This window comes from Triticum urartu, chromosome 6A (genome assembly GCF_056163025.1).
Source record: "Triticum urartu cultivar PI428250 chromosome 6A, HENAU_Tu73, whole genome shotgun sequence".
Taxonomy (NCBI): domain Eukaryota; kingdom Viridiplantae; phylum Streptophyta; class Magnoliopsida; order Poales; family Poaceae; genus Triticum; species Triticum urartu.
In genome coordinates this window covers 149,069,334-149,092,580 of record NC_141878.1, presented here as the reverse complement: position 1 = coordinate 149,092,580, position 23,247 = coordinate 149,069,334, and the positions used below count along the sequence as shown (strand labels likewise).

Genomic DNA, 23,247 nt, shown 5'->3' with positions numbered 1-23,247 from the left:
AGGGTTTTGGTTGATTTGTATCTTAAGGTGTTATTCTAGTACGAACTCTAGGGCTGTTTGTGACACTTATAGGAATAGCCCAACGGATTGATTGGAAAGAATAACTTTGAGGTGGTTTCGTACCCTACCATAATCTCTTCGTTCGTTCTCCGCTATTAGTGACTTTGGAGTGACTCTTTGTTGCATGTTGAGGGATAATTTTATGATCCAATTATGTTAGTATTGTTGAGAGGACTTACACTAGTGAAAGTATGAACCCTAGGCCTTATTTCCTATCATTGCAATACCGTTTACGCTCACTTTTATCATTAGTTACCTTGCTGTTTTTATATTTTTAGATTACAAATACCTTTATCTACCATCCATATTGCACTTGTATCACCATCTCTTCGCCGAACTAGTGCACCTATACAATTTACCATTGTATTGGGTGTGTTGGGGACACAAGATACTCTTTGTTATTTGGTTGCAGGGTTGCTTGAGAGAGACCATCTTCATCCTACGCCTCCTACGGATTGATAAAGCTTAGGTCATCCACTTGAGGAAATTTGCTACTGTCCTACAAACCTCTGCACTTGGAGGCCCAACAACGTCTACAAGAAGAAGGTTGTGTAGTAGACATCAAGCTCTTTTCTGGCGCCGTTGCCGGGGAGGTGAGTGCTTGAAGGTATATCTTTAGATCTTTCAATCGATTCTTTTAGTTTATTGTTTTATCACTAGTTTAGTTTATAAAAGAAAATTACAAAAAAATGGAATTGAGTTTGTCTCATACGCTTCATCTTTTTAATATCTTTCGTGAGTATGATGGAAAGGATAATTGTGCTCAAGTGCTAGAAGAAGAAATCTACAAAATGTTTGGCACTAAATCTTTGAATGATGAGCATGATTGCAATGTTGTTAGTACGAATTCTTTGAATATCCATGATGCTAATGATGATTGCACTAGTTATGATGAAAATACCTCCTATAAACATGTCAATTTTTGTGGAGTAGATTGGGTTTGCATGTACACACCGAATAGGGAAGATAGATATTGTAAGAGGCATAAGTACTTAGAAACTAAATTGTTGCAAGAAAGTCTAGATGAATGTGCTGAAAGATTCAATATTTTTCATGCCCCTTGTGTACTTTGCAATGAACACGGTCATTTAAAGCTCCAATGCTATTTGTTTCATGATCAAGTCGTGTCCAAACATTGTGATAATTTGATTACCCTTGAGCATCATAAAGAGCTTAGCCTTCTTTTGGGTTATGAAGAAATGAAATGTATAACTGAGGGTATTCCAAAGTTTAATCTTGATAGAGTTCTTGATTTTGATCTAGAGAATATTTATATGTATTGTGCGGTGAATTGCATTGAAAATCCTTATATTGTCAACTACATAAAGAAAAGGAAACAAATAGAAGATGAAGAGAATACTAATGAAAGGGAAGAGACTTCCCAATATCCTCCTATTATCTCTTATGATGAATCAGGCAACGAGGAGGAGCCTCCTATTCAACCAATCTCATTAATAAGGAGCTCCAAAAAGAGGATTGAACCCACACACGATGTGGTAAAGAAGAAGAAAAGAAAAAGGAAGAGAGGTAAAAAGGTATCTCTCCCAAATAAAGTTGCTCCTATTATTGCTGTGCCTCATGAAAATGAAGATGATACACTTGATGATGATCTCGTTATGCCTATTGCTTGTTGTGATGATTATGATTGGGAAGATAATGATACTTCTTATGATCTTGAAAATCTTTTTGGCACATGCTTAGAATATAATAATTGCTATACTATTGGTGCTATCCATGCTATTAATGATGAGAGTGATTATGCTTATGATACGAAAAGGCCCAAGCTTGGGGAGGCTATGTTTGATGAGGATGACATATTTGAGAATATATTTGCTGCAATTAATGTCTGTCCCAAGCTTGGGGATTCTATGTTTAATAATGATGATATTTTTAGCCTTCCATGTTTTGATATGCAAAGTGATTATGATGAGAACAAAATTGCTACTTATGATGGTTATTGTGATGAAACTTATTCTATAAAAAGTAGTGATGATTATATTTATAAAACTTGTCATGATTATGATTACCCCTTCTCTGAACATTACTCTTTTAATATGGAAACAATTTATAGTATTCGACTTTCCTATGATACTCCCACTATTCCGAATGAGAAGAATTTTGCTTATGTGGAGAGTAATAAATTTTCTATGCTTGTAGATCATTAAAAGAATGCTTTAGGTGCTGGTTATATTGTTGAATTCATTCATGATGCTACTTAAAATTATTATGAGGGAGGAACATATGCTTGTAGGAATTGCAATAATATCAAGTTTCCTTTCTATGTGCTTAAAATTTTGAAGTTATGCTTGTTTTACCTTCCTATGCAAGTTGATTCTTGTCCCCACAAGTTGTTTTCTCACAAAATACCTATGCATAGGAAGTGGGTTAGACTTAAATGTTCTAGTCATATTCTTCATGATGCTCTCTTTATGTTACAATTCTTATCTTTTATGTGAGCATCATTGAAATCATCATGCCTAGCTAGGGGCGTTAAACGATAGCGCTTGTTGGGAGGCAACCCAATTTTATTTTATGTTTTTTGTTTTTGGTTCTGTTTAGGAATAAATAATCCATCTAGATTATGTTTAGATGTGGTTTTATCTTTTAATTAGTGTTTGTGCCAAGTTAAACCTATTAGATCTTCTTGGAAGATAGTTATTTGATCTTGCTGTAATTTCCAGAATCTTTGCGCTCAGTGCCCGAATTTTCAAAAATCACCAGAACGTGATAAAATAGTGATTCCAATTGATGCTGATCAACAAACAAATTTCCCAGGTCTTCTAATTTTGGTAGAATTTTTTTGGTTCCAGAAGTTTGCGTTAGTAACAGATTACTACAGACTGTTCTGTTTTTGACAGATTCTGTTTTGCGTGTGTTGTTTGCTTATTTTGATGAATCTATGGCTAGTAAAATAGTTTATAAACCATAGAGAAGTTGGAATATAGTAGGTTTAACACCAATATAAATAAAGAACAAGTTCACTACAGTACCTTAAAGTAGTCTTTTGTTTTCTTTCTCTAACGGAGCTCACGAGATTTCTATTGAGTTTTGTGTTGTGAAGTTTTCAAGTTTTGGGTGAATTCTTTTGATGGATTATGGAACAAGGAGTGGAAAGAGCCTAAGCTTGGGGTTGCCCATGGCACCCCCAAGATAATACAAGGACACCAAAAAGTCAAAGCTTGGGGATGCCCCGGAAGGCATCCCCTCTTTTGTCCACTTCCATCGGTAATTTACTTGGAGCTATATTTTTATTCACCACATGATATGTGTTTTGCTTGGAGCGTCTTGTATTATTTGTGTCTTTGCTTGTTAGTCTACCACAATCATCCTTGCTGTAAACACCTTTTGATAGAGCCATGTATGAATTTAAATTTGTTAGAATACTCTATGTGCTTCACTTATATCTTTGGAGCTTGATAGTTTACTCTATGTGCTTCACTTATATCTTTTTGAGCGTGATAATTTTTGCTCTAGTGCTTCACTTAGATCTTTTAGAGCACGGTGGTGGTTTGTTTTAAAGAAACTTTATCTCTCATGCTTCACTTAGATTATTTTGAGAGTCGTTAATAGCATGGTAATTTGCTTAATGTTAATATACTTGGTATTCAAGATATGTGAAACTTTCTTTTTAGTGGGTTGAATACTAAGATAAGTTTGATGCTTGATAATTGTTTTGAGATATGGAGGTGATAATATCATAGTCGTGCTAGTTGAGTAGTTGTGAATTTGAGAAATACTTGTGTTGAAGTTAGCAAGTCCCGTAGCATGCACGTATGGTTAAAGTTGTGTAACAAATTTGAAGCATGAAGTGTACCTGGCTTGTGCATCCTTATGAGTGGCGGTCGGGGACGAGCGATGGTCTTTTCCTACCAATCTATCCCCCTAGGAGCATGCGCATAGTACTTGATTTTTGATGACTTCTAAATTTTTGCAATAAGTATATGAGTTCTTTTGACTAATGTTGAGTCCATGGATTATACGCACTTTTACCTTTCCGCCATTTGCTAGCCTCTTCGGTACCGTGCATTGCCCTTTCTCACATTGAGAGTTGGTGCAAACTTCGCTGGTGCATCCAAACCCCGTGATATGATACGCTCTTTCACACATAAACCTCCCTATATCTTCCTCAAAACAACCACCATACCTACCTATCATGGCATTTCCATAGCCATTCCGAGATATATTGCCATGCAACTTCCACCATCATCATCATCATGACATGCTTTACTTTTGTCATATTGCCATTGCATGATCTTGTAGTTGACATCGTATTTGTGGCAAAGCCACCATGCATTATTTTTCATACATGTCACTCTTGATTCATTGCACCATCCCGGTACACCGCCGGAGGCATTCATATAGAGTCATATCTTGTTCTAGTATCGAGTTGTAATCATTATGTTGTAATCAATAGAAGTGTGATGGTCATCATTATTAGAGCATTGCCCAATCAAAAAAAGAGAGAGAGAGAGAAAGGCCAAAAAGAAAAAAAAGAAAGGCCCAAAAAAAGAGAGAGAAAATAAAAAGGGCAATGCTACTATCTCTTTTTCCACACTTGTGCTTCAAAGTAGCACCTTGTTCTTCATGTAGTGAGTCTCATATATTGTGCTTCAAAGTAGCACCATGATTTCATATAGTGAGTCTCATAAGTTGTCTTGTTCATACTAGTGGGAATTTTTCATTATAGAACTTGGCTTGTATATTCCAACGATGGGCTTCCTCAAAATGCCCTAGGTCTTCATGAGCAAGCAAGTTGGATGCACACCCACTAGTTTTCTTTTGTTGAGCATTCTTAGCTCTAGTGCATCCGTTGCATGGCAATCCCTACTCCTTGCATTAACATCAATTGATGGGCATCTCCATAGCTCATTTATTAGCCTCGTTGATGTGAGACTTTCTCCTTTTTTGTCTTCTCCACACAATCCCCATCATCATATTCTATACCACCCATAGTGCTATGTCCATGGCTCGTGCTCATGTATTGCGTGAAGGTTGAAAAACTTTGAGATTATTTGAGTATGAAACAATTGCTTGGCTTGTCATCGGGGGTATAGAAGTTGGGAACATCTTTGTGTGACGAAAATGAAGCATAGTCTAACTATATGATTTTGTAGGGATGAACTTCCTTTGGCCATGTTATTTTGAGATGACATAATTGTTTGATTAGTATGCTTGAAGTATTATCATTTTTTATGTCAATATGAACTTTTGTCTTGAACCTTTCGGATCTGAATATTCATACCATGATTAAGAAGATTTACATTGAAATTATGCCAAAGTATCACTCCGCATCAAAAATTCTCTTTTTATCATTTACCTACTCGAGAACGAGCAGGAATTAAGCTTGGGGATGCATAGATACATCTCCAACGTATCTATAATTTTTGATTGCTCCATGCTACTTTATCTACTGTTTTGGACTATATTGGGCTTTATTTTCCACTTTTATATTATTTTTGGGACTAACCTATTAACCGAAGGCCCAGCCCAGAATTGTTGTTTTTTGCCTATTTCAGTAATTCGAGGAAACAGAATATCAAATGGAGTCCAAACGGAATGAAACCTTCGGGAACGTGATCTTCTCACCGAACGTGATCCAGGAGACTTGGACCCTACTCCAAGAAGTTTTCAGGGAGGTCACGAGGGTGGAGGGCGCGCCCCCCCTGGGCGCGCCCCCCTGCCTCGTGGGCCCCTCGGAGCTCCACCGACGTGCTTCTTCCGCCTATATATCTCCATATACCCTAAAAACATCAAGGAGCAACATAGATCGGGAGTTCCGCCTCCAGAAGCCTCCGTAGCCACCGAAACTCAATCTAGACCCGTTCCGGCACCCTGCCGGAGGGGGCAATCCTTCTCCGGTGGCCATCTTCATCATCCCGGTGCTCTCCATGACGAGGAGGGAGTAGTTCTCCCTCGGGGCTGAGGGTATGTACCAGTAGCTATGTGTTTGATCTCTCTCTCTCTCTCTCTCTCGTGTTCTTGAGATGATACGATCTTGATGTATCGCGAGCTTTGCTATTATATTTGGATCCTATGATGTTTCTTCCCCCCTCTTCTCTCTTGTAATGAATCGAGTTTCCCCTTTGAAGTAATTTTATCGGATTGAGTCTTTAAAGACTTGAGAACACTTGATGTATGTCTTGCCGTGGATATCTGTGGTGACAATGGGATACCACGTGCCACTTGATGTACGTTTTGGTGACCAACTTGCGGGTTTCGTGACATTGGGAACCTATGCATAGGGGTTGGCACACGTTTTCGTCGTGATTCTCCGGTAGAAACTTTGGGGAACTCTTTGAGGTTCTTTGTGTTGGTTGAATAGATGAATTGAGATTGTGTGATGCATATCGTATAATCATGCCCACGGATACTTGAGGTGACATTGAAGTATCTAGGTGACATTAGGGTTTTGGTTGATTTGTATCTTAAGGTGTTATTCTAGTACGAACTCTAGGGTTGTTTGTGACACTTATAGGAATAGCCCAACGGATTGATTGGAAAGAATAACTTTGAGGTGGTTTCGTACCCTACCATAATCTCTTCGTTCGTTCTCCGCTATTAGTGACTTTGGAGTGACTCTTTGTTGCATGTTGAGGGATAATTTTATGATCCAATTATGTTAGTATTGTTGAGAGGACTTACACTAGTGAAAGTATGAACCCTAGGCCTTATTTCCTATCATTGCAATACCGTTTACGCTCACTTTTATCATTAGTTACCTTGTTGTTTTTATATTTTTAGATTACAAATACCTTTATCTACCATCCATATTGCACTTGTATCGCCATCTCTTCGCCGAACTAGTGCACCTATACAATTTACCATTGTATTGGGTGTGTTGGGGACACAAGAGACTCTTTGTTATTTGGTTGCGGGGTTGCTTGAGAGAGACCATCTTCATCCTACGCCTCCTGCGGATTGATAAACCTTAGGTCATCCACTTGAGGGAAATTTGCTACTGTCCTACAAACCTCTGCACTTGGAGGCCCAACAACGTCTACAAGAAGAAGGTTGTGTAGTAGACATCAATGGGCACTCCCCTTGGCAACTGCCAAGCTTGGGGGAGTGCCCCGGTATCGTATCATCATCGCACTTTTATCTTTACCATTTTTCTTAGTTCGATCCTTTTGGTAATATCTTGATCTAGTAGAATAAAGTTTTAGTATGATCTAGTTTTGAGTTTTGCTTTATGATCCTTCTTTGTAATCGAGTCCGTGAGCTATATATAATAAAGATTAGTGTTGAGTCAAGGGCTTGATTATCTTGCTATGATCTTGAGGGAATAAAAATAAAAGAGAAAGAATAAAAAGAATTAAAGAGATCACATGGATCTTATGGAGAGTAATGACTTCACATACAAAAGGTATGATGAATAAAAGTTGTTGAGAGTTGACAAACATAGTTTTGGTCATCGTTGCAATTAATAGGAAGTAATAAAGAAAGATAGGTTTTCACATATAAATATACTATCTTGGACATCTTTTATGATTGTGAGCACTCATTAAAATATGACATGCTAAAGAGTTGATGTTGGACAAGGGAGACAACTTAATGGGTTATGCTTTCTTACATCTGAAATAAATTATATTGTCATGGATCATCCAACATGTTGAGCTTGCCTTTCCCTCTCATGCTAGCCAAATTCTTTGCACCAAGTAGAGATACTACTTGTGCTTCCAAATATCCTTAAACCCAGTTTTGCCATGAGAGCCCACCATATCTACCTATGGATTGAGTAAGATCCTTCAAGTAAATATGTATGATTTATTAGTGTGGATAAAATAAGTTTTATACGACCTTGTGATGTGGAAGAAATAAAAGTGACGGACTGCATAATAAAGGTCCATATCACAAGTGTCAATATAAAGTGACGTTCTTTTGCATTAAGATTTCGTGCATCCAACCATAAAAGCACATGACAACCTCTGCTTCCCTCTGTGAAGGGCCCGTCTTTTATTCTTGTCTTACACTTCATACAAGAGTCATGGTGATTTTTACCTTTCCTTTTTACATTTTATCCTTTGGCAAGCACGATGTGTTGGAAAGATCCTGATATATATAGCTAATTGGATGTGAGTTTTCATGAACTATTATTGTTGACATTACCCTTGAGGTAAAAGGTTGGGAGGCAAAACTACAAGCCCTATCTTTCTCTGTGTCCGATTAAAACTTCATACCCATAAGTATTGCGTGAGTGTTAGCAATTGTGAAAGACTAAATGATAGTTGAGTATGTGGACTTGCTGAAAAGCTCTTATATTGACTCTTTACGATGTTATGATAAATTGCAATTGCATCAATGACTGAGATTATAGTTTGTTAGTTTTCAATGAAGTTTATGATTCATACTTGAAACTGTGAATGAATTGTTATTTTAGCATAAGAGATCATATGACAACATATATACATATATTGTGCTATTCTAAGAATGATCATGATGCCCTCATGTCCCTATTTTATTTTATCGACACCTCTATCTCTAAACATGTGGACATATTTTTCGATAACGGCTTCCGCTTGAGGACAAGCGAGGTCTAAGCTTGAGGGAGTTGATACGTCCATTTTGCATCATGCTTTTATATCAATATTTATTGCATTATGGGTTGTTATTACGCATTATGTCACAATATTTATACCTATTCTCTCTTATTTTACAAGGTTTACGTGAAGAGGGGGAATGCCGGCAGCTGGAATTCTGGGCTGGAAAAGGAGCAAATATTAGAGACCTATTCTACACAACTCCAAAAGTCCTGAAACTTCACGGGAGCATGTTTCATAATATATAAAAAATACTGGGAAAAGGAAGTACCAGAGGGGGGCCACCCACCATCCACGAGGGTGGGGGCGCGTCCTACCCCCTGGGCCCGCCCCCTACCTCGTGGGCCCCCTAGCAGGCCTCCGGTGCCCATCTTCTGCTATATGAGGTCTTTTGCCCTAAAAAAAATCATAAGCTAGCTCACGGGATGAAACTCCGCCGCCATGAGGCGGAACCAATCTAGGGCTTATCAATCTCCATCAACATCTTCACCAGCACCATCTCATCTCAAACCCTAGTTCATCTCTTGTATCCAATCTTTGTCTCAAAACCTCAGATTGGTACCTGTGGGTTGCCAGTAGTGTTGATTACTCCTTGTAGTTGATGCTACTTGGTTTATTCAGTGGAAGATCATATGTTCAGATCCTTTATGCATATTAATACCCCTCTGATTATGAACATGAATATGCTTTCTGAGTAGTTACGTTTGTTCCTGAGAACATGGGAGAAGTCTTGGTATAAGTAGTCATGTGAATTTGATAGTCGTTCGATATTTTGATGAGATGCATGTTGTCTTTTTTCTAGTGGTGTCATGTGAACGTCGACTACATGACACTTCACCATTGTTTGGGCCTAGAGGAAGGCATTGGGAAGTAATAAGTAGATGATGGGTTGCTAGAGTGACAGAATCTTAAACCCTAATTTATGCGTTGCTTCGTAAGGGGCTGATTTGGGTTCATATGTTTCATGCTATGGTTAGGTTTACCTTAATACTTCTTTTGTAGTTGCAGATGCTTGCAAGAGGGTTAATCATAAGTGGGATGCTTGTCCAAGGAAGGGCAATACCCAAGCACCGGTCCATCCACATATCAAATTATCAAAGTACCGAACGCGAATCATATGGGCGTGATGAAAACTAGCTTGACGATAGTTCCCATGTGTCCTCGGGAGCATTTCCTTCATATAAGAGTTTGTCCAGACTTGTCCTTTGCTACAAAAAGGATTGTGACATCTAGCTGCACCTTATTTACTTTTATTACTTGTTACCCGTTACAAATCACCTTATCACAAAACTATCTGTTACCGATGATTTCAGTGCTTGCAGAGAATACCTTACTAAAAACTGCTTATCATTTCCTTCCGCTCCAATTGACGTGCCAATTTTTGATGATTTTTTATGGACCAAAAGAAGCCCTCAAAGTAAAATAGTTGGGCCAGAAGAGTTCCGAGCCATCCACGGGGGTGGAGGGCGCGTCCCCCTGCCTCGTGGATGACTCGGAGACCCCCCTGGCATGAGACCGATGCCAAAATTTCCTATAAATACAGAAACTCCAGAAAATAACCTAAATCGAGAGTTCCGCCGCCGCAAGCCTCTGTAGCCACCAAAAACCAATCGGGACCCTGTTCCGGCACCCTGCCGGAGGAGGGAAATCATCACCGGTGGCCATCTTCATCATCCGCGCGCTCTCCATGACGAGAAGGGAGCAGTTCACCCTCGGGGCTGAGGGTAAGTACTAGTAGCTATGTGTTTGATCTCTCTCTCCCGTGAGACCATTTTCATTCTATGCCTCCCACGGATTGATAAATCTTAGGTCATCCACTTGAATGAAATTTTCTACTGTCCTACAAATCTCTGCACTTGAAGGCCCAACAACGTATAAAAGAAGAAGGTTGTGTAGTAGACATCATTTGGCATGTCAAAAATTTGACAACCATCCAAACAAAGATCAATCTTTGAGTCATGAGCAAAGTTTTATTAGAATGCACTTTGGCTACAATCCGTATACACCATTGAAGTCCGGATCATGGGCTCGTGGATGAATTATGACGATGACACTCAATGGCAACCTCTAAGGTGGTTTTTCTTCTCGATAACAAGTGTGGGTAGCTCAAGTGTACACGCGTGAGCTAATTTTATGGGCTCTAGTGATGATTTTTCACATGGTTTTCCCGTGTTTTAAGAAAAAAATGCTTTTGCTAGGAGGAATTCTCGTGGCTGTAGTGGAGCACCCACTGACTGACGCATGCGGTGTCGTGCCACCTCTGGCGCTAGAGGGCGACGCACTGGAACCCAATAAACACCGGCCATGCCACGTTCCGTGGTTGGTGGGCAACCGGCGCTCCTTCGCCTGTGAGGATCAAAATACTCAGAGGAACTCGATCATCACGATTTTATAGATTTCAGAGGGAACTGTAGCAATTCAGAGGTACAATTTAGGATAATGGTGCGAGATAAGAGACCCCGACTTGGTACACTAGCTAGGGTTCTAACTACTACAGCATATGCTAAGAATCTTCTTGGTCCTCTCCTCCCCTCGCTTGCCTTTTAAGCCACACGACAGCTCACAGCCACGCGCGATAACCACTGTTACAAGTCTTAACGGTGTTGACAAAAATAACAGTAACGGTCAGAGATGGCGAGGATGGTATCTGAGCCGTCGATCTCCTCTGGTGTTCATCTGGACCGTCGTTCGTCTGAACTTCTTGTGAGTTGCCTCGCTTCGTCAGTAAGCTCTTGGCTTGGGTCCTGACAATGCCGCCGCCATGACGATCGCCTTGTCCTCGAGGCGAAAAAGCTTGTGCCCTAGAAAAGTCTTGTTGAGAAATGCCGCGTCCTCCCATGTTGCATCATCTGGAGCCAAACTTTCCCACTGTACCAAACATTGACCCACTGGTGTCTTGTTCCTTTGTATGACGCGACGATCCAATACCGCAACTGGAATGGTTTTGACATAGCCTTCTGGAGTAACCAGCGGCACATGAGGAAGAGGGACCGATTTGTGGCCTATATGTTTCTTCAGCTGGCTAATGTGGAACACTGGGTGAATGTTAGTACCTTCTGGCAGATCGAGCTTGTATGATACTTCTCCAATTCTTTCCAGAACCTTGTATGGACCATAGAACTTCGAGCGAAGTTTGAGCGAGCCCCTCAGACCGAATGCATTCTGTCTGTAGGGCTGAATTTTAAGGAACACTCTGTCTCCCACTTCTAATTGCCTCTCTGTCCTTTTCCTGTCTGCAAAATGTTTGATCCTATTCTAGGCATGCTCCAGGTTTGCTTTCAAACGTTGCATCATGTGCTCTCTTTCAGAAACTGTCGGTGTTGCTTCAGGTGACAGTAACAGTTCAGAAGCATACTCCCCAATCTGAGGAGGTTTATACCCATAAAGTGCCTGAAAGGGAGTACATTTCAAGGAGGAATGGTAGCTAGTATTGTACCATAGCTCTGCCAAGGATAACCATTGTAGCCATTTCTTTGGTTCCTGAAAAACCATGCCTCTGAGGTAAGCTTCCAAACACTGATTAACTCTCTCAGTTTGACCATCTGTTTGAGGGTGTGCTGCAGTGCTGAATCTGATTTGTACTCCAAATTCCTTGAAGAGTTCTTGGTAAAGGGCACTAGTGAATATAGAATCTCTGTCAGACACTATGCACAATGGCAACCCATGCAGTTTAATGACATTATCCATTAGTGCCTGAAACACTGTTTGGACTGTGTAGGGATGAGCTAATGGAATGAAGTGAGAATACTTTGTCAACCTGTCTACAACCACCAGAATAACTTCTTTGCCTTGAGAGTTAGGCAATGCAGTAATGAAATCCATGGTAATGTGGGACCAAGCCATATCAGGCACTGGCAGTGGCTGCAACAGTCCAGGAGGATATATGTGCTCAACTTTGTTTAATTGACACACAGGGCACTGACTGACAAATACCTCAATGTCTTTCTTCATGTTAGGCCAGTAAAACACCTTTTTGATCCTGTAATAAGTTGATTTAATGCCAGAGTGTCCCCCTAAAGCAGAGGAGTGAAATGTTTGTAACAATTGCTGTCTGAAATTTGTGCTGGCCCCCACATAAATCCTGTTGTTATACTTCAATAGTCCATTGTGTGTGGAAAACTTTGGAGTGGGATCAATGGCTGCAACTACTTTTTTCAAGATCTTGTCAGTGTCTGCATCTCCCTGATAGCTTTTCATCACATCTTCAGTCCATGCTGGAATTACTGTAGTCACACTGTTGCAGTGTATTTGAAATATGCTATCTTTTCTTGACAAAGCATCTGCTACAGTGTTTTCTTTCCCTTTTTTGTACTCAATGGAGTAATCATACTCCAAGAGTTTGAGGAGTAGCTTGTGTTGTACTCCTTCAGTTAATCTTTGAGTAGTCATGTGTTTCAAGGACTGTTGGTCTATCTTAATAATCAGCTTGTTTCCCCACACATAGTGTCTCCACTTTTTAAGGGCTGCTAAAATTGCCATTGCTTCTTTTTCATAAATGGATTGAGCTGCAGACTTGGGTCCTAAACTTTTACTGAGATATGCAATAGGTCTCCCCTTTTGCATCAGAACTGCCCCTATTCCTTTTGCACATGCATCAGCTTCTATTGTGAAAGGTATGGAGAAATCTGGCATAGCCAGAACAGGACAAGAAGTCATGCAGTTCTTCAAAGTAAGGAAAGCTTTGCTTTGTTCAGGCCCCCAATTAAAAGCATCTTTCTTTAACATATCATGGAGAGGTCTGCATATGTGACCATAGTCTTTCACAAATCTTCTGTAGTATCCAGTCAGACCAAGAAAACCCCTTAGTTTAGTGACATTCTCAGGTTCTGGCCAGTCCTGTACTGATCTTATCTTGTCTGGATCTGTAGCTACTCCCTTGTCAGAAATTATGTGCCCCAGATATGCCACTTGGTCTGTTGCAAATATACATTTAGATTGCTTCACATACAACTCATGTTTCCTTAAGACAGTGAAAGTGCTCTCTAAGTGCTTGTAATGTTTCTCCATGGACTTGCTGAAAACTAACATGTCATCAAAGAAAACCAGGATGCACTTTTCTCCTTCTGTTTCGTTTATTTCCTCACACACATTGTTCATGAGACCTTGGAAAGTGCCTGGTCCGCAAGCCAGTCCAAAAGGTACCACAGTATATTCATAATGACCCATGTGAGTCCTGAAAGCAGTTTTTGGAATATCTTCTACTGCCATTCTGATTTGGTGGTATCCAGACCTGAGGTCTAATTTGGAGAACACTTTTGCCCCATGCAATTCATCTAGTAGGTCTTCAATAATGGGCATTGGAAACTTGTTTTTCACAGTGAGAGCATTTAATTCCCTATAGTCCACACATAGCCTCCAGCCACCATCTTTTTTCCTGACCATAATTGCAGGAGATGAAAAAGGACTGAAACTTTCCTGTATTTCTCCTTTTTTAATTAGCTGCTTTATGATTTCTTCCATAGCTGCTTTTTGATAGTGTGGAACTCTATATGGCCTTAAGTTGGGGGGTTTTGCTCCGTCTTGCAGTATAATTTTGTGATCACAAGATCTTTTTGGAGGGAGTGAAGTGGACTCTGCAAATATGTCTGCATATGTTTTCAGTAGAGGTTGCAGTGCCACTGGAGCAGGTGCAGGATTTTTGTTGTTCTCAGTTTGTATTTCATTGATTTGCAGAATATATCCCATAACACCTTTCTGTAGTAACTTTTCCATTCTAGCTGCTGATAATACACAGTGTTTTTCTGGTATTGAATGGTCATATAAGGTCACTGGTTGTCCTTGTTTTGTAACCACCAATAGTCTTTCTACTAAATCTAGACAAATAGGGCTGTACTGGTAAATCCAGTCTGCTCCTAATATGATGTCATAAGATTGTAGCTCCAAGACTTTAAAACTGCTACAGAAAGTATGTCCTTGGAGTTTAAAATCCCTTGCTGGCACTTTGGACAGTGACATGAGTTTTCCTCCACCAGCCACAGTTACTTTCCTTGGCTGAATTGGTTGTTGGTAGCAATTACTCTTTACCACAAAGTCCTTGCTAATAAATGTGTCTGAAGATCCACTGTCAAACAGAGCTATAGCTTTCTTCCCTGCAATTTTCACAATCAAAGAGAATGTGTTTGGTCCAGGGGTGCCTTCTGCAGCATGCACTGAAATATGCATGGCCTGTGCTGTTTTCTCTACAGGATTGCTGCTTTTTTCCTTATCAGGAGTATTAGGAGTAGTGTGGTAAGTTTGATCTGCATTTACCCCTTCTTCTGTATTATCACTGTCCTCATCTTCATCCAGTTCTTGCAGAATGTGTAGTGTTTTTCCTATTTTACACTTGTGCTGTCTTGTCCATGGCTCCTTGCAGTACCAGCAAGATCTGGCCTCCTTTGGAAAAGGAACAATAGGCTTTTCGGGAGAAGGTACTTGCACTTGTAATGGGGTTGATTGATTTTTGTAGGAAGGAGCATAATTCCTAGTCTTGTAAGTGGAAACACCCTGAACTTTCCTAGCAGCGGCAGCCTTTTCATATACTTTCGCATACCAATAAGCTTCTATAATCCCAGTGGGTTTTTGTCCACAGACCTCATGTTTTATGTCACTCCTTAAACCTCCAATAAAACAGCTCAACAGAAAATTTTCTTGGAGACAGGGATGATCTCTTTTGACTAGTGCCACACATTGTTCAAAATTGTCAATGTACTGAGTGACAGTGTTGGTTTGCTGAATATTTTTCAGTAATTCTACTGCTTCATGAACACTTGCCTCTGAAAATCTGTCAGCAATCATCTGACAGAACTGTTGCCAAGTCACCATTTGCCATGGCACACAAATATTTTTCAGCCAATTAGACGCTCTACCTTGTAAGTGACCAGTAGCCAGATTCACCCATTGCTCATATGGAGTGCCAGTCATCTCAAAGAACTTCTCACAGGCTATAAGCCATCCAATAGGATCTTCTCCATTAAAAAGGGGAATTTCCAACCTTGGCCCTTTTAAAACTGCTTCTGCAAAGTATGATGGACCTCCTAATTGAGTGGAATACTGATTTCTCTGCATATCATAGAGATTTCCCACTGCCTGGTATACCGGAGGAGCCCCTTGAGTTGTTGTGGATGTATTGATGTATTGGCCTGTGATAGGGTTGTAGGTGTGAGGTGGAGAGAACAGAGGAGCAATCACAGGAGCAAAATACCCACTGTTTCCTGAAAAACCCAGAGTGTGAGGTTGTAAAGTTGCACTGACACTTATAGGAGCACTTCTGGACTGCCCTATAACTGGAATTTCTTTTTGTGGCACAGCACTAACTCTTGTGCTTTCGGTTACTAACTGTGACACTGGTAAACCCGTGGATTGCCCGGCTGATTTTGTGACTGGAACTTGCTCTTGGCTTCTGAACTCTTGCTCTAAATTTCTCATCACAGTATCTGTTTCTCTCTGCATTGAAACTGGTATATGACCATTGACAGTTGTCTGATCTTCCTTTTCTTTCAGGCCTGAAGAAACTGGCTCTGTTTTCTGTGTTGATATGCTCATCTTCTGCAAAATCAACTGCAATGTTTGTTGAATTCCTTCGTTCATTTCAGACAGTTTGGCATCTACTTTTGGCATAGTGACCATCTCCGACCGGAGTTTTGACACCTCTTGTTTAAGCTCTTGTAAGCCTTCTACCTCGGCCCTCAAATCTGCCACCTCTTTTTCCACTCGATCTACCGTGATCTGCACCTTGGCTCTTGTGTCTGCCATCTGCGACTGAAGACTGCTCCGCTAGACTCGCTCCACGGAAACTTCCTCTTGACGCACGGATCCCGTCAGATCCCGGAATTTCACCACCGAGAGAAGATCACTCAGCAACCGGATCGGACTCGGAGATCTGCGCCCGAACTTCACCGCCGCCGTGTCGCCGCCACCTGACACCACCGCCGCCGCAAACTGGGAGGGACGGGAGGGATTTTACGAGAGAACCCAACCTCCTGCTCTCCACAGCCCGATTCGCCGCCGATGAGTCGCCGCCGAGGATTACAACCGACGCTCTGATACCTTTGTGAGGATCAAAATACTTAGAGGAACTCGATCATCACGATTTCATAGGGAACTGTAGCAATTCAGAGGTATAATTTAGGATAATGGTGCGAGATCAGAGACCCCGCCGACTTGGTACACTAGCTAGGGTTCTAACTACTACAGCATATGCTAAGAATCTTCTTGGTCCTCTCCTCCCCTCGCTTGCCTTTTAAGCCACACGACAGCTCACAGCCACGCGCGATAACCACTGTTACAAGTCTTAACGGTGTCGACAAAAATAACAGTAACAGTCAGAGATGACGAGGATGGTATCTGAGCCGTCGATCTCTTCTGGTGTTCATCTGGACCGTCGTTCGTTTGAACTTCCTGTGAGTTGCCTCGCTTCATCAGTAAGCTCTTGGCTTGGGTCCTGACACCGACCGACCACACGCCACCGTCCTCCGATCCGACGGACGCCGCGTGATCTCCAACCAGCGGCGCGGACGGCGATCTCACATGGCGCGCACACACTAGTCTAGCCACGCTACCGGACGAGGCACCTTATCTATCGTCTGACTCCGCCACGACGCCAGCGCCCGTGGAACCTTCTCCCACTGCGAGAGTGCGCGCTCCAGCGCCATGGCCATGAGCGCGGCCACCGCTGCCACGCTCCTCCCGAGGTCCAGCACCGGCACGCACCGCCTCGCCTCCTCCTACCCCTCCTCGTCGGCAGCTCACGGGAGGAGCCGCCTCCTTCCCGTCAGGTACGGAAGCCATCCCCAGCCTCACACTCCACAGTTCTCCACTTAGTCGCCGGTGTGCCCTGCCCACCAGGCGTTCGATCGATTGCCCCTGCACCGTGTGCCCTGCTAAGCCCCGTCACATTATAGCTAATTTGTTTGAAATAACTTGCCTATTTAACTCTGTAGCTGCCCACGATGAATTTATCCTTCTTCACTTAGTACAGAGTACATTAATTAATAATGCTTGTTGGTCTATCAGCATCCTGTTGGTTTGACCCATTAATTGATAAGATATAATGCTTGGTGGTTTCCTTTATGCGAAACGTGGTGGTGCTGGCGCCTGTCAAATTACCAGGTTTGGTTTATGCAGAGTATAATATGTGCCTAGCCCTCATTTTTGGTGTTTATGCAGATGCCAGTCGCCCGGAGTTGACAAAACCACTAAGCCTAAGAGGAACTTGTTCGACAACGCCAGCAACCTTCTCACCAATTTGCTCGCTGGCGGCAACCTCAAGAATATGCCGGTTGCCGAAGGTGCTGTCACTGACCTGTTCGACCGGCCCCTTTTCTATTCGCTCTATGATTGGTTCCTCGAGGTGCTTATCCCGTTCTGTCTCGTGTTGTTTACTCTTTTTATTGCAGTTCTTTGTTCTGCCTACTGGAAGCATGTATTAGCTGCGCTCAGCGAATAGTAGATACACGTGACGTGCGTACATGATATTTGAGTGAATACTTACATGATATAATTCCACAAATTTGGTACTCTTGACCAGATGACCACCTGCATGGTAATAATCTGATTACCATTTTCTAACTCCATGTTCAAACCATATTTATTTGAATCATGCCATTGATTTTTTTCATCAAGTCTCCTTATATGCAGTGTACATTGCTAATCATACCCTCTCAGAAAACCTTCTGTTCGTTGACGTCTCACCTTCAGCTTAAAAAATCGCATAACATCATTTAAGAGGGTGTTCATCAACATTAAAATGAACTTCTCGATTTGGCATATTTGTATGCACCATGCAAGTCATATAACATGTGGCCTCTCACAGCCCTATTCAGAAATACTGCACTTGCATATAAAAGTGAAAAATTATGCCTTTACGAGCTGCATGCCGAGATAAAAAGAAAAGCGGTAGTAGCAGGAGCATCACAAAGTGAATACTAATAGTTTATGTCTGGTCTTTTTGATCGAGTTGTGCTGCTGTCATATGGTAGAATTTCATTTGATTGTAACTACCTTATTGTTAGGTTCATAATCAAGCAACCATGAGGAAAACTCATGCTATGCTAACATATCCTGTTATCCTTGCAGCACGGTTCTGTCTACAAACTTGCTTTTGGACCCAAATCATTTGTTGTCGTCTCTGATCCAATTGTTGCTAGATACATCCTGCGAGAAAATGCTTTCTGTTATGATAAGGTATGCTTTCTAATACATACTGTGTGAACATATGTAAATGAGTACACAGATCATCTGAAACTCTAGATAAGCTCGGACTATAATGGTTGGCAACTTATTTGTAGCATATGTTGTTTTCCCGTGACTGAACTGTGCATATAACAGTATTAAATACATGTAAGGAAAATCCCTGGAAAAAAAAGAATACATGTAAGGAATAACTGCTGGATTGATCTAGTAGCTTACTTCTTACATACTTTTCTACTTGAAATCAGGGAGTTCTCGCTGAAATTCTAGAACCAATAATGGGGAAGGGTCTTATACCTGCTGACCTTGATACCTGGAAGCAAAGGAGAAAAGGTTAGAAGGTCGGATTTTGAATCATATATGCACTTCTAAGGCTTCCTTGAGTGCATTCATACTTCATGTTCTGTACACCAGTATAAGTTCCTGCTAGTCAATAGAAGCTGATTGACTGTTGTCCATTGATATGAATCCACTATCCTGTTCATGTTTTTTTCGACCTAACAACCAAAGGTTAACTTATCTTTCAAAAATAGAGGTTACCTGTGTATGCTTTATGATAGTAGCTCCAGTCCTGCTAATTGGTCCTAGGCTCCTAGCGCTTCTTTGGACTTTGAGCCAACTAGCATGGTTTATGAAATATTATCATAAATGGGAATTACCTTATGGCGCAACTTTTCAACATAATTAAACTATTGCAGAGCCTACGTGAACCTACCTCGTGTTTGCATTCACAAAACATTTTGTCAGTGGCGGTGCCAAGAAAACAAGCATATGGTGTCAATTTAAACTTGTGATATCAGATACATGTGTGTTTGCAACTTTTATACTAGCTTTTGCATATTTTTTACTAGAATCTAAGGGTTCTGCCAAAATCTTGTGTGGTCAGATGACCGCACAAGCTTGACCGTGGCTTAACCACTGCATTTTGTAATGGTGCAACTTATCCATTCTGTGTGTTCTGCAGTTATAACTCCTGGGTTCCATGCCTTATTCATAGAAGCTATGGTGAGAGTATTTACCAAATGTTCAGAGAGAACCATATTGAAACTTGAAGCACTTATTGAAAAGGGAGACCATGGTGACAAATCTACCATAGTGAACCTTGAAGAGGAATTCTCCAATTTGGCTCTCGACATAATTGGCTTGGGAGTGTTCAATTTTGATTTTGACTCTGTTAATAAGGAATCTCCTGTAATCAAGGTTGGTGTAATATCTACGTAGTTATACTATCTGATGATAATTTGTTCATGAGAAGTGCATCTGTTCTGGTTTTCAAAATTGAGTTAAAGTACAGAAGAGTACTCATCTTGCATGTTTAGGATGAATAGACATGACTAATGCTCTTCTGCTTATTTTGTCGGCCCTTCTTTGGGGGGTTTCTATGTCTATTGTGCAGGCAGTATATGGTACTCTTTTTGAAGCTGAGCATCGATCCACCTTTTACATCCCTTACTGGAATCTTCCTTTAACTCAATGGATAGTGCCAAGACAGCGGAAGTTCCGCAGTGACCTCAAGGTTATCAATGATTGCCTTGATGATCTTATTAAAAATGCAAAAGAAACAAGACAGGTTCGTGCCAACAAAAAATTTAGTCATGCATGGTGCCTTTTTCTGGAACTTGTACTAAATTCAACATTGCTTTTTATAGGAAGCTGATGTGGAAAAACTCCAGCAGAGAGACTACTCATCATTGAAGGTTGGTTCCTATTACCCCTGATTTTGTTGGGTCATGCTGGTCTTATCAGGTTGCTTTATAAAATAACTATGGTAGTTTGGCAGTTCGTAATGTTGCCATTATATTTGTAGGATGCCAGCTTACTGAGGTTCCTTGTTGACATGCGGGGAGCTGATGTTGACGACCGCCAGGTAAATCGCCCATGTAATGTTTAATTTGGTATGAATGGAACATCTATAACTTGTTCATTGCACCATTTATTTCTTCCAGCACAGGGAGTTTCCAATGTTGTAATACCCTTCGAAGTTTTACTTTGTATTTCTACTTGAATCAGGCAAATAAATTGACAAATTTCTTGGTTTGTGATAGCTTCGGGATGATCTTATGACAATGCTTATCGCCGGACATGAAACAACTGCGGCTGTTCTGACATGGTCTATTTTTCTACTGGCCCAGGTACACATTTTAACCGACATGAACAAATAACTAACATTAAATTGTGAAATCATACAATATACTGTATGTTGATACAGAATCCCACGAAGATGAGAAAAGCCCAGGCAGAGATTGATTCTGTACTGATCGATGGGGTAATCACTGCGGAAAAGCTCAAGAAATTGGAGTATGTTACTTATGTTACCATTTCTTGTAAATTGAACTATGTTTGATTCTTCTATTCACTATTTTTTTCAGGTGTCAATTTAAAAAAAATCATCATATAGTTTGCATATTATATGCTTGCAAAATCACTAGCGTTTTCTTACCATGTGTTAGTAAGAGTTTTACTGTATTAATGCTCCATAAATGTTTCTAAATTTCACATACTGCATTCATGATGTGCTCTAGGTACATAAGATTAATCATTGTTGAAGCTCTTCGCTTGTATCCTCAACCACCATTGTTAATCAGGCGCTCTCTCCGACCTGATAAATTGCCAGGTTCCATCTTCTCTTTAACACACACAGCTTTCTCCCAACAATCAGAAAAACATGTGCCAGATATCAAAGGGCATGCGATGTGATACCTGACTTGTGTTATTAAAATTAATTCACACAAATTCATAGGTGGGTACAACGGAGCGAAAGAGGGATACGAAATACCAGCAGGAACCGATATATTTCTTTCGGTAAGATGGGGAATTGGCAAATTTAAGCTGGTTCTTTCTTTCAGATATTCATAGTTTTGGTACCAATATAAGTTACCTTCATGATCGACTCCAAACTTTATTCTGTTCTCCTTGAGAAGTTTGTCTTATGTGAAAATGCTGGCACTGCAGATATACAATCTCCATAGGTCCCCATACTTTTGGGATAGGCCAAATGAGTTTGAACCCGAGAGGTTTACAGTTCCAAAGAAGGATGAGAACATAGAAGGGTGGGCTGGGTTTGATCCTGACCGGAGTCCTGGCGCGATGTATCCCAACGAGGTATGCCTGAACAGTGGTCTCGTCATTCTATCCTACTGATAGACCTCTTTCTTTCTTGAAGAAACTAAGACCTCATCAAACTTCATTTGCCAGATTATAGCAGACTTTGCTTTCCTCCCCTTCGGCGGAGGACCACGCAAATGCGTGGGAGACCAATTTGCGCTCCTGGAGTCAACAGTGGCCTTGGCCCTGCTATTGCAAAAGTTTGACGTGGAGCTGCGAGGCTCGCCCAATGAAGTAGAGATGGTGACGGGCGCGACAATTCACACAAAGAACGGGTTGTGGTGCAGGCTGAGGAAAAGGACTTGATCAGCGGGCATAACTTTGCACCAAAAAGCTTTGCTTATTGTTGACTTCTTGCGTCGTCTGCATGCTTTAGCTGGGTAAAGCAGGTTCATGTACATGGTTATATCTCTTGGGAGCTTTAGGGGCATCAATTCTGTGCACAACCATCATCTGAAACATATGGCAGCAAATGCTGGGTGCTGCGTGCATGCATGCATCCAAACAGAATTACAGTAGTACACTCCATGCCAAATTGACCAGATTATTGTGATGGAGATGCCTCACCCAGGTGTCCGGTTTCTTGTGAACCCAGATCACCTGATCTGTGCCGTGGCGACGTGCGATTGGATACCTGTTGGCATGGAAGCAGAGGTAGGTTTCAGTCATCGCTGTTGTGCCGTGTGGCGGTGGGATGCATGCTGTGCAGGAAACAAGAAGCCCACAGAATTAAATTCAAAATAAATCGCCGCCGATAGCGATTGGGGCAAGTAAGCTACTCCTACTTTTTTTCATCCGTTGATGCCTTGATGTTTTGTACTATTCCACATTTTGTTATCATTATTATATATACGATATTCCATATATGTGTGTGGTTCTTGTGATGGTGAAAAACCTCTGTGGTCAGGCTGAAATTTTGCTGGGTTTTTTTAGTTAGAATTTTTGCTGTTGATGTTGCATTAGTTGGAGCCAAGACAGCACGTTTCAGCGACCTTGCGCGGTCAGCGAATTCGCTGTCTCGCGAGCTGTATACATGGTAAACAGATCTTCTCAGACAACGAAAGCCTAATCTACCTCTGCTCTTGCTTCTTTTCTTGAATCACCTCCAGTCGACTTGATACGATTACTCTAGGCCTGTGAAAAAACATCAAGGTCGCGTCTTTTTATATGTATGGAATTATATTTCGTGATGAATGTAGCAACAGCAAAGATGGTAAAGATTCAGAAGCAGATGTAAGAAACATTATCTTCTTCAGTCTGCGATTTCCAGGTGTTGCAGATTTCAGTTTGAGGATTGGTTTGGGTTCTGTGAACTTGATTTCTGTAAAACATAAGTCAAGTGGGTTCTCAACCTCAGCGTGACGTCTGTCTACCG

The 23,247-nt window shown here is 41.1% G+C and overlaps 1 protein-coding gene across 2 annotated transcripts; it reads left to right on the top strand.

The window, feature by feature from the left end:
- The first annotated feature begins 17,036 nt into the window (after positions 1-17,036).
- CYP97B3 (cytochrome P450, family 97, subfamily B, polypeptide 3) lies at positions 17,037-22,736 on the top strand. Of its 2 annotated transcripts, none has more exons than XM_048682498.2 (14): positions 17,037-17,353; positions 17,745-17,928; positions 18,654-18,761; positions 19,016-19,100; positions 19,732-19,967; positions 20,164-20,337; positions 20,417-20,464; positions 20,575-20,634; positions 20,813-20,899; positions 20,977-21,065; positions 21,290-21,381; positions 21,508-21,569; positions 21,720-21,869; positions 21,963-22,736. In XM_048682498.2, exons 1-14 carry the CDS (start codon positions 17,229-17,231, stop codon positions 22,176-22,178), a joined length of 1,716 nt encoding a protein of 571 aa, XP_048538455.1. In that variant the 5' UTR covers positions 17,037-17,228; the 3' UTR covers positions 22,179-22,736. The 2 variants fall into 2 exon arrangements, with proteins under 2 accessions (XP_048538455.1, XP_087383270.1); XM_087527144.1 differs by lacking the exon at positions 17,037-17,353 and adding an exon at positions 17,975-18,120 and having other exon boundaries at positions 17,745-17,866.
- Positions 22,737-23,247: the final 511 nt, after the last annotated feature.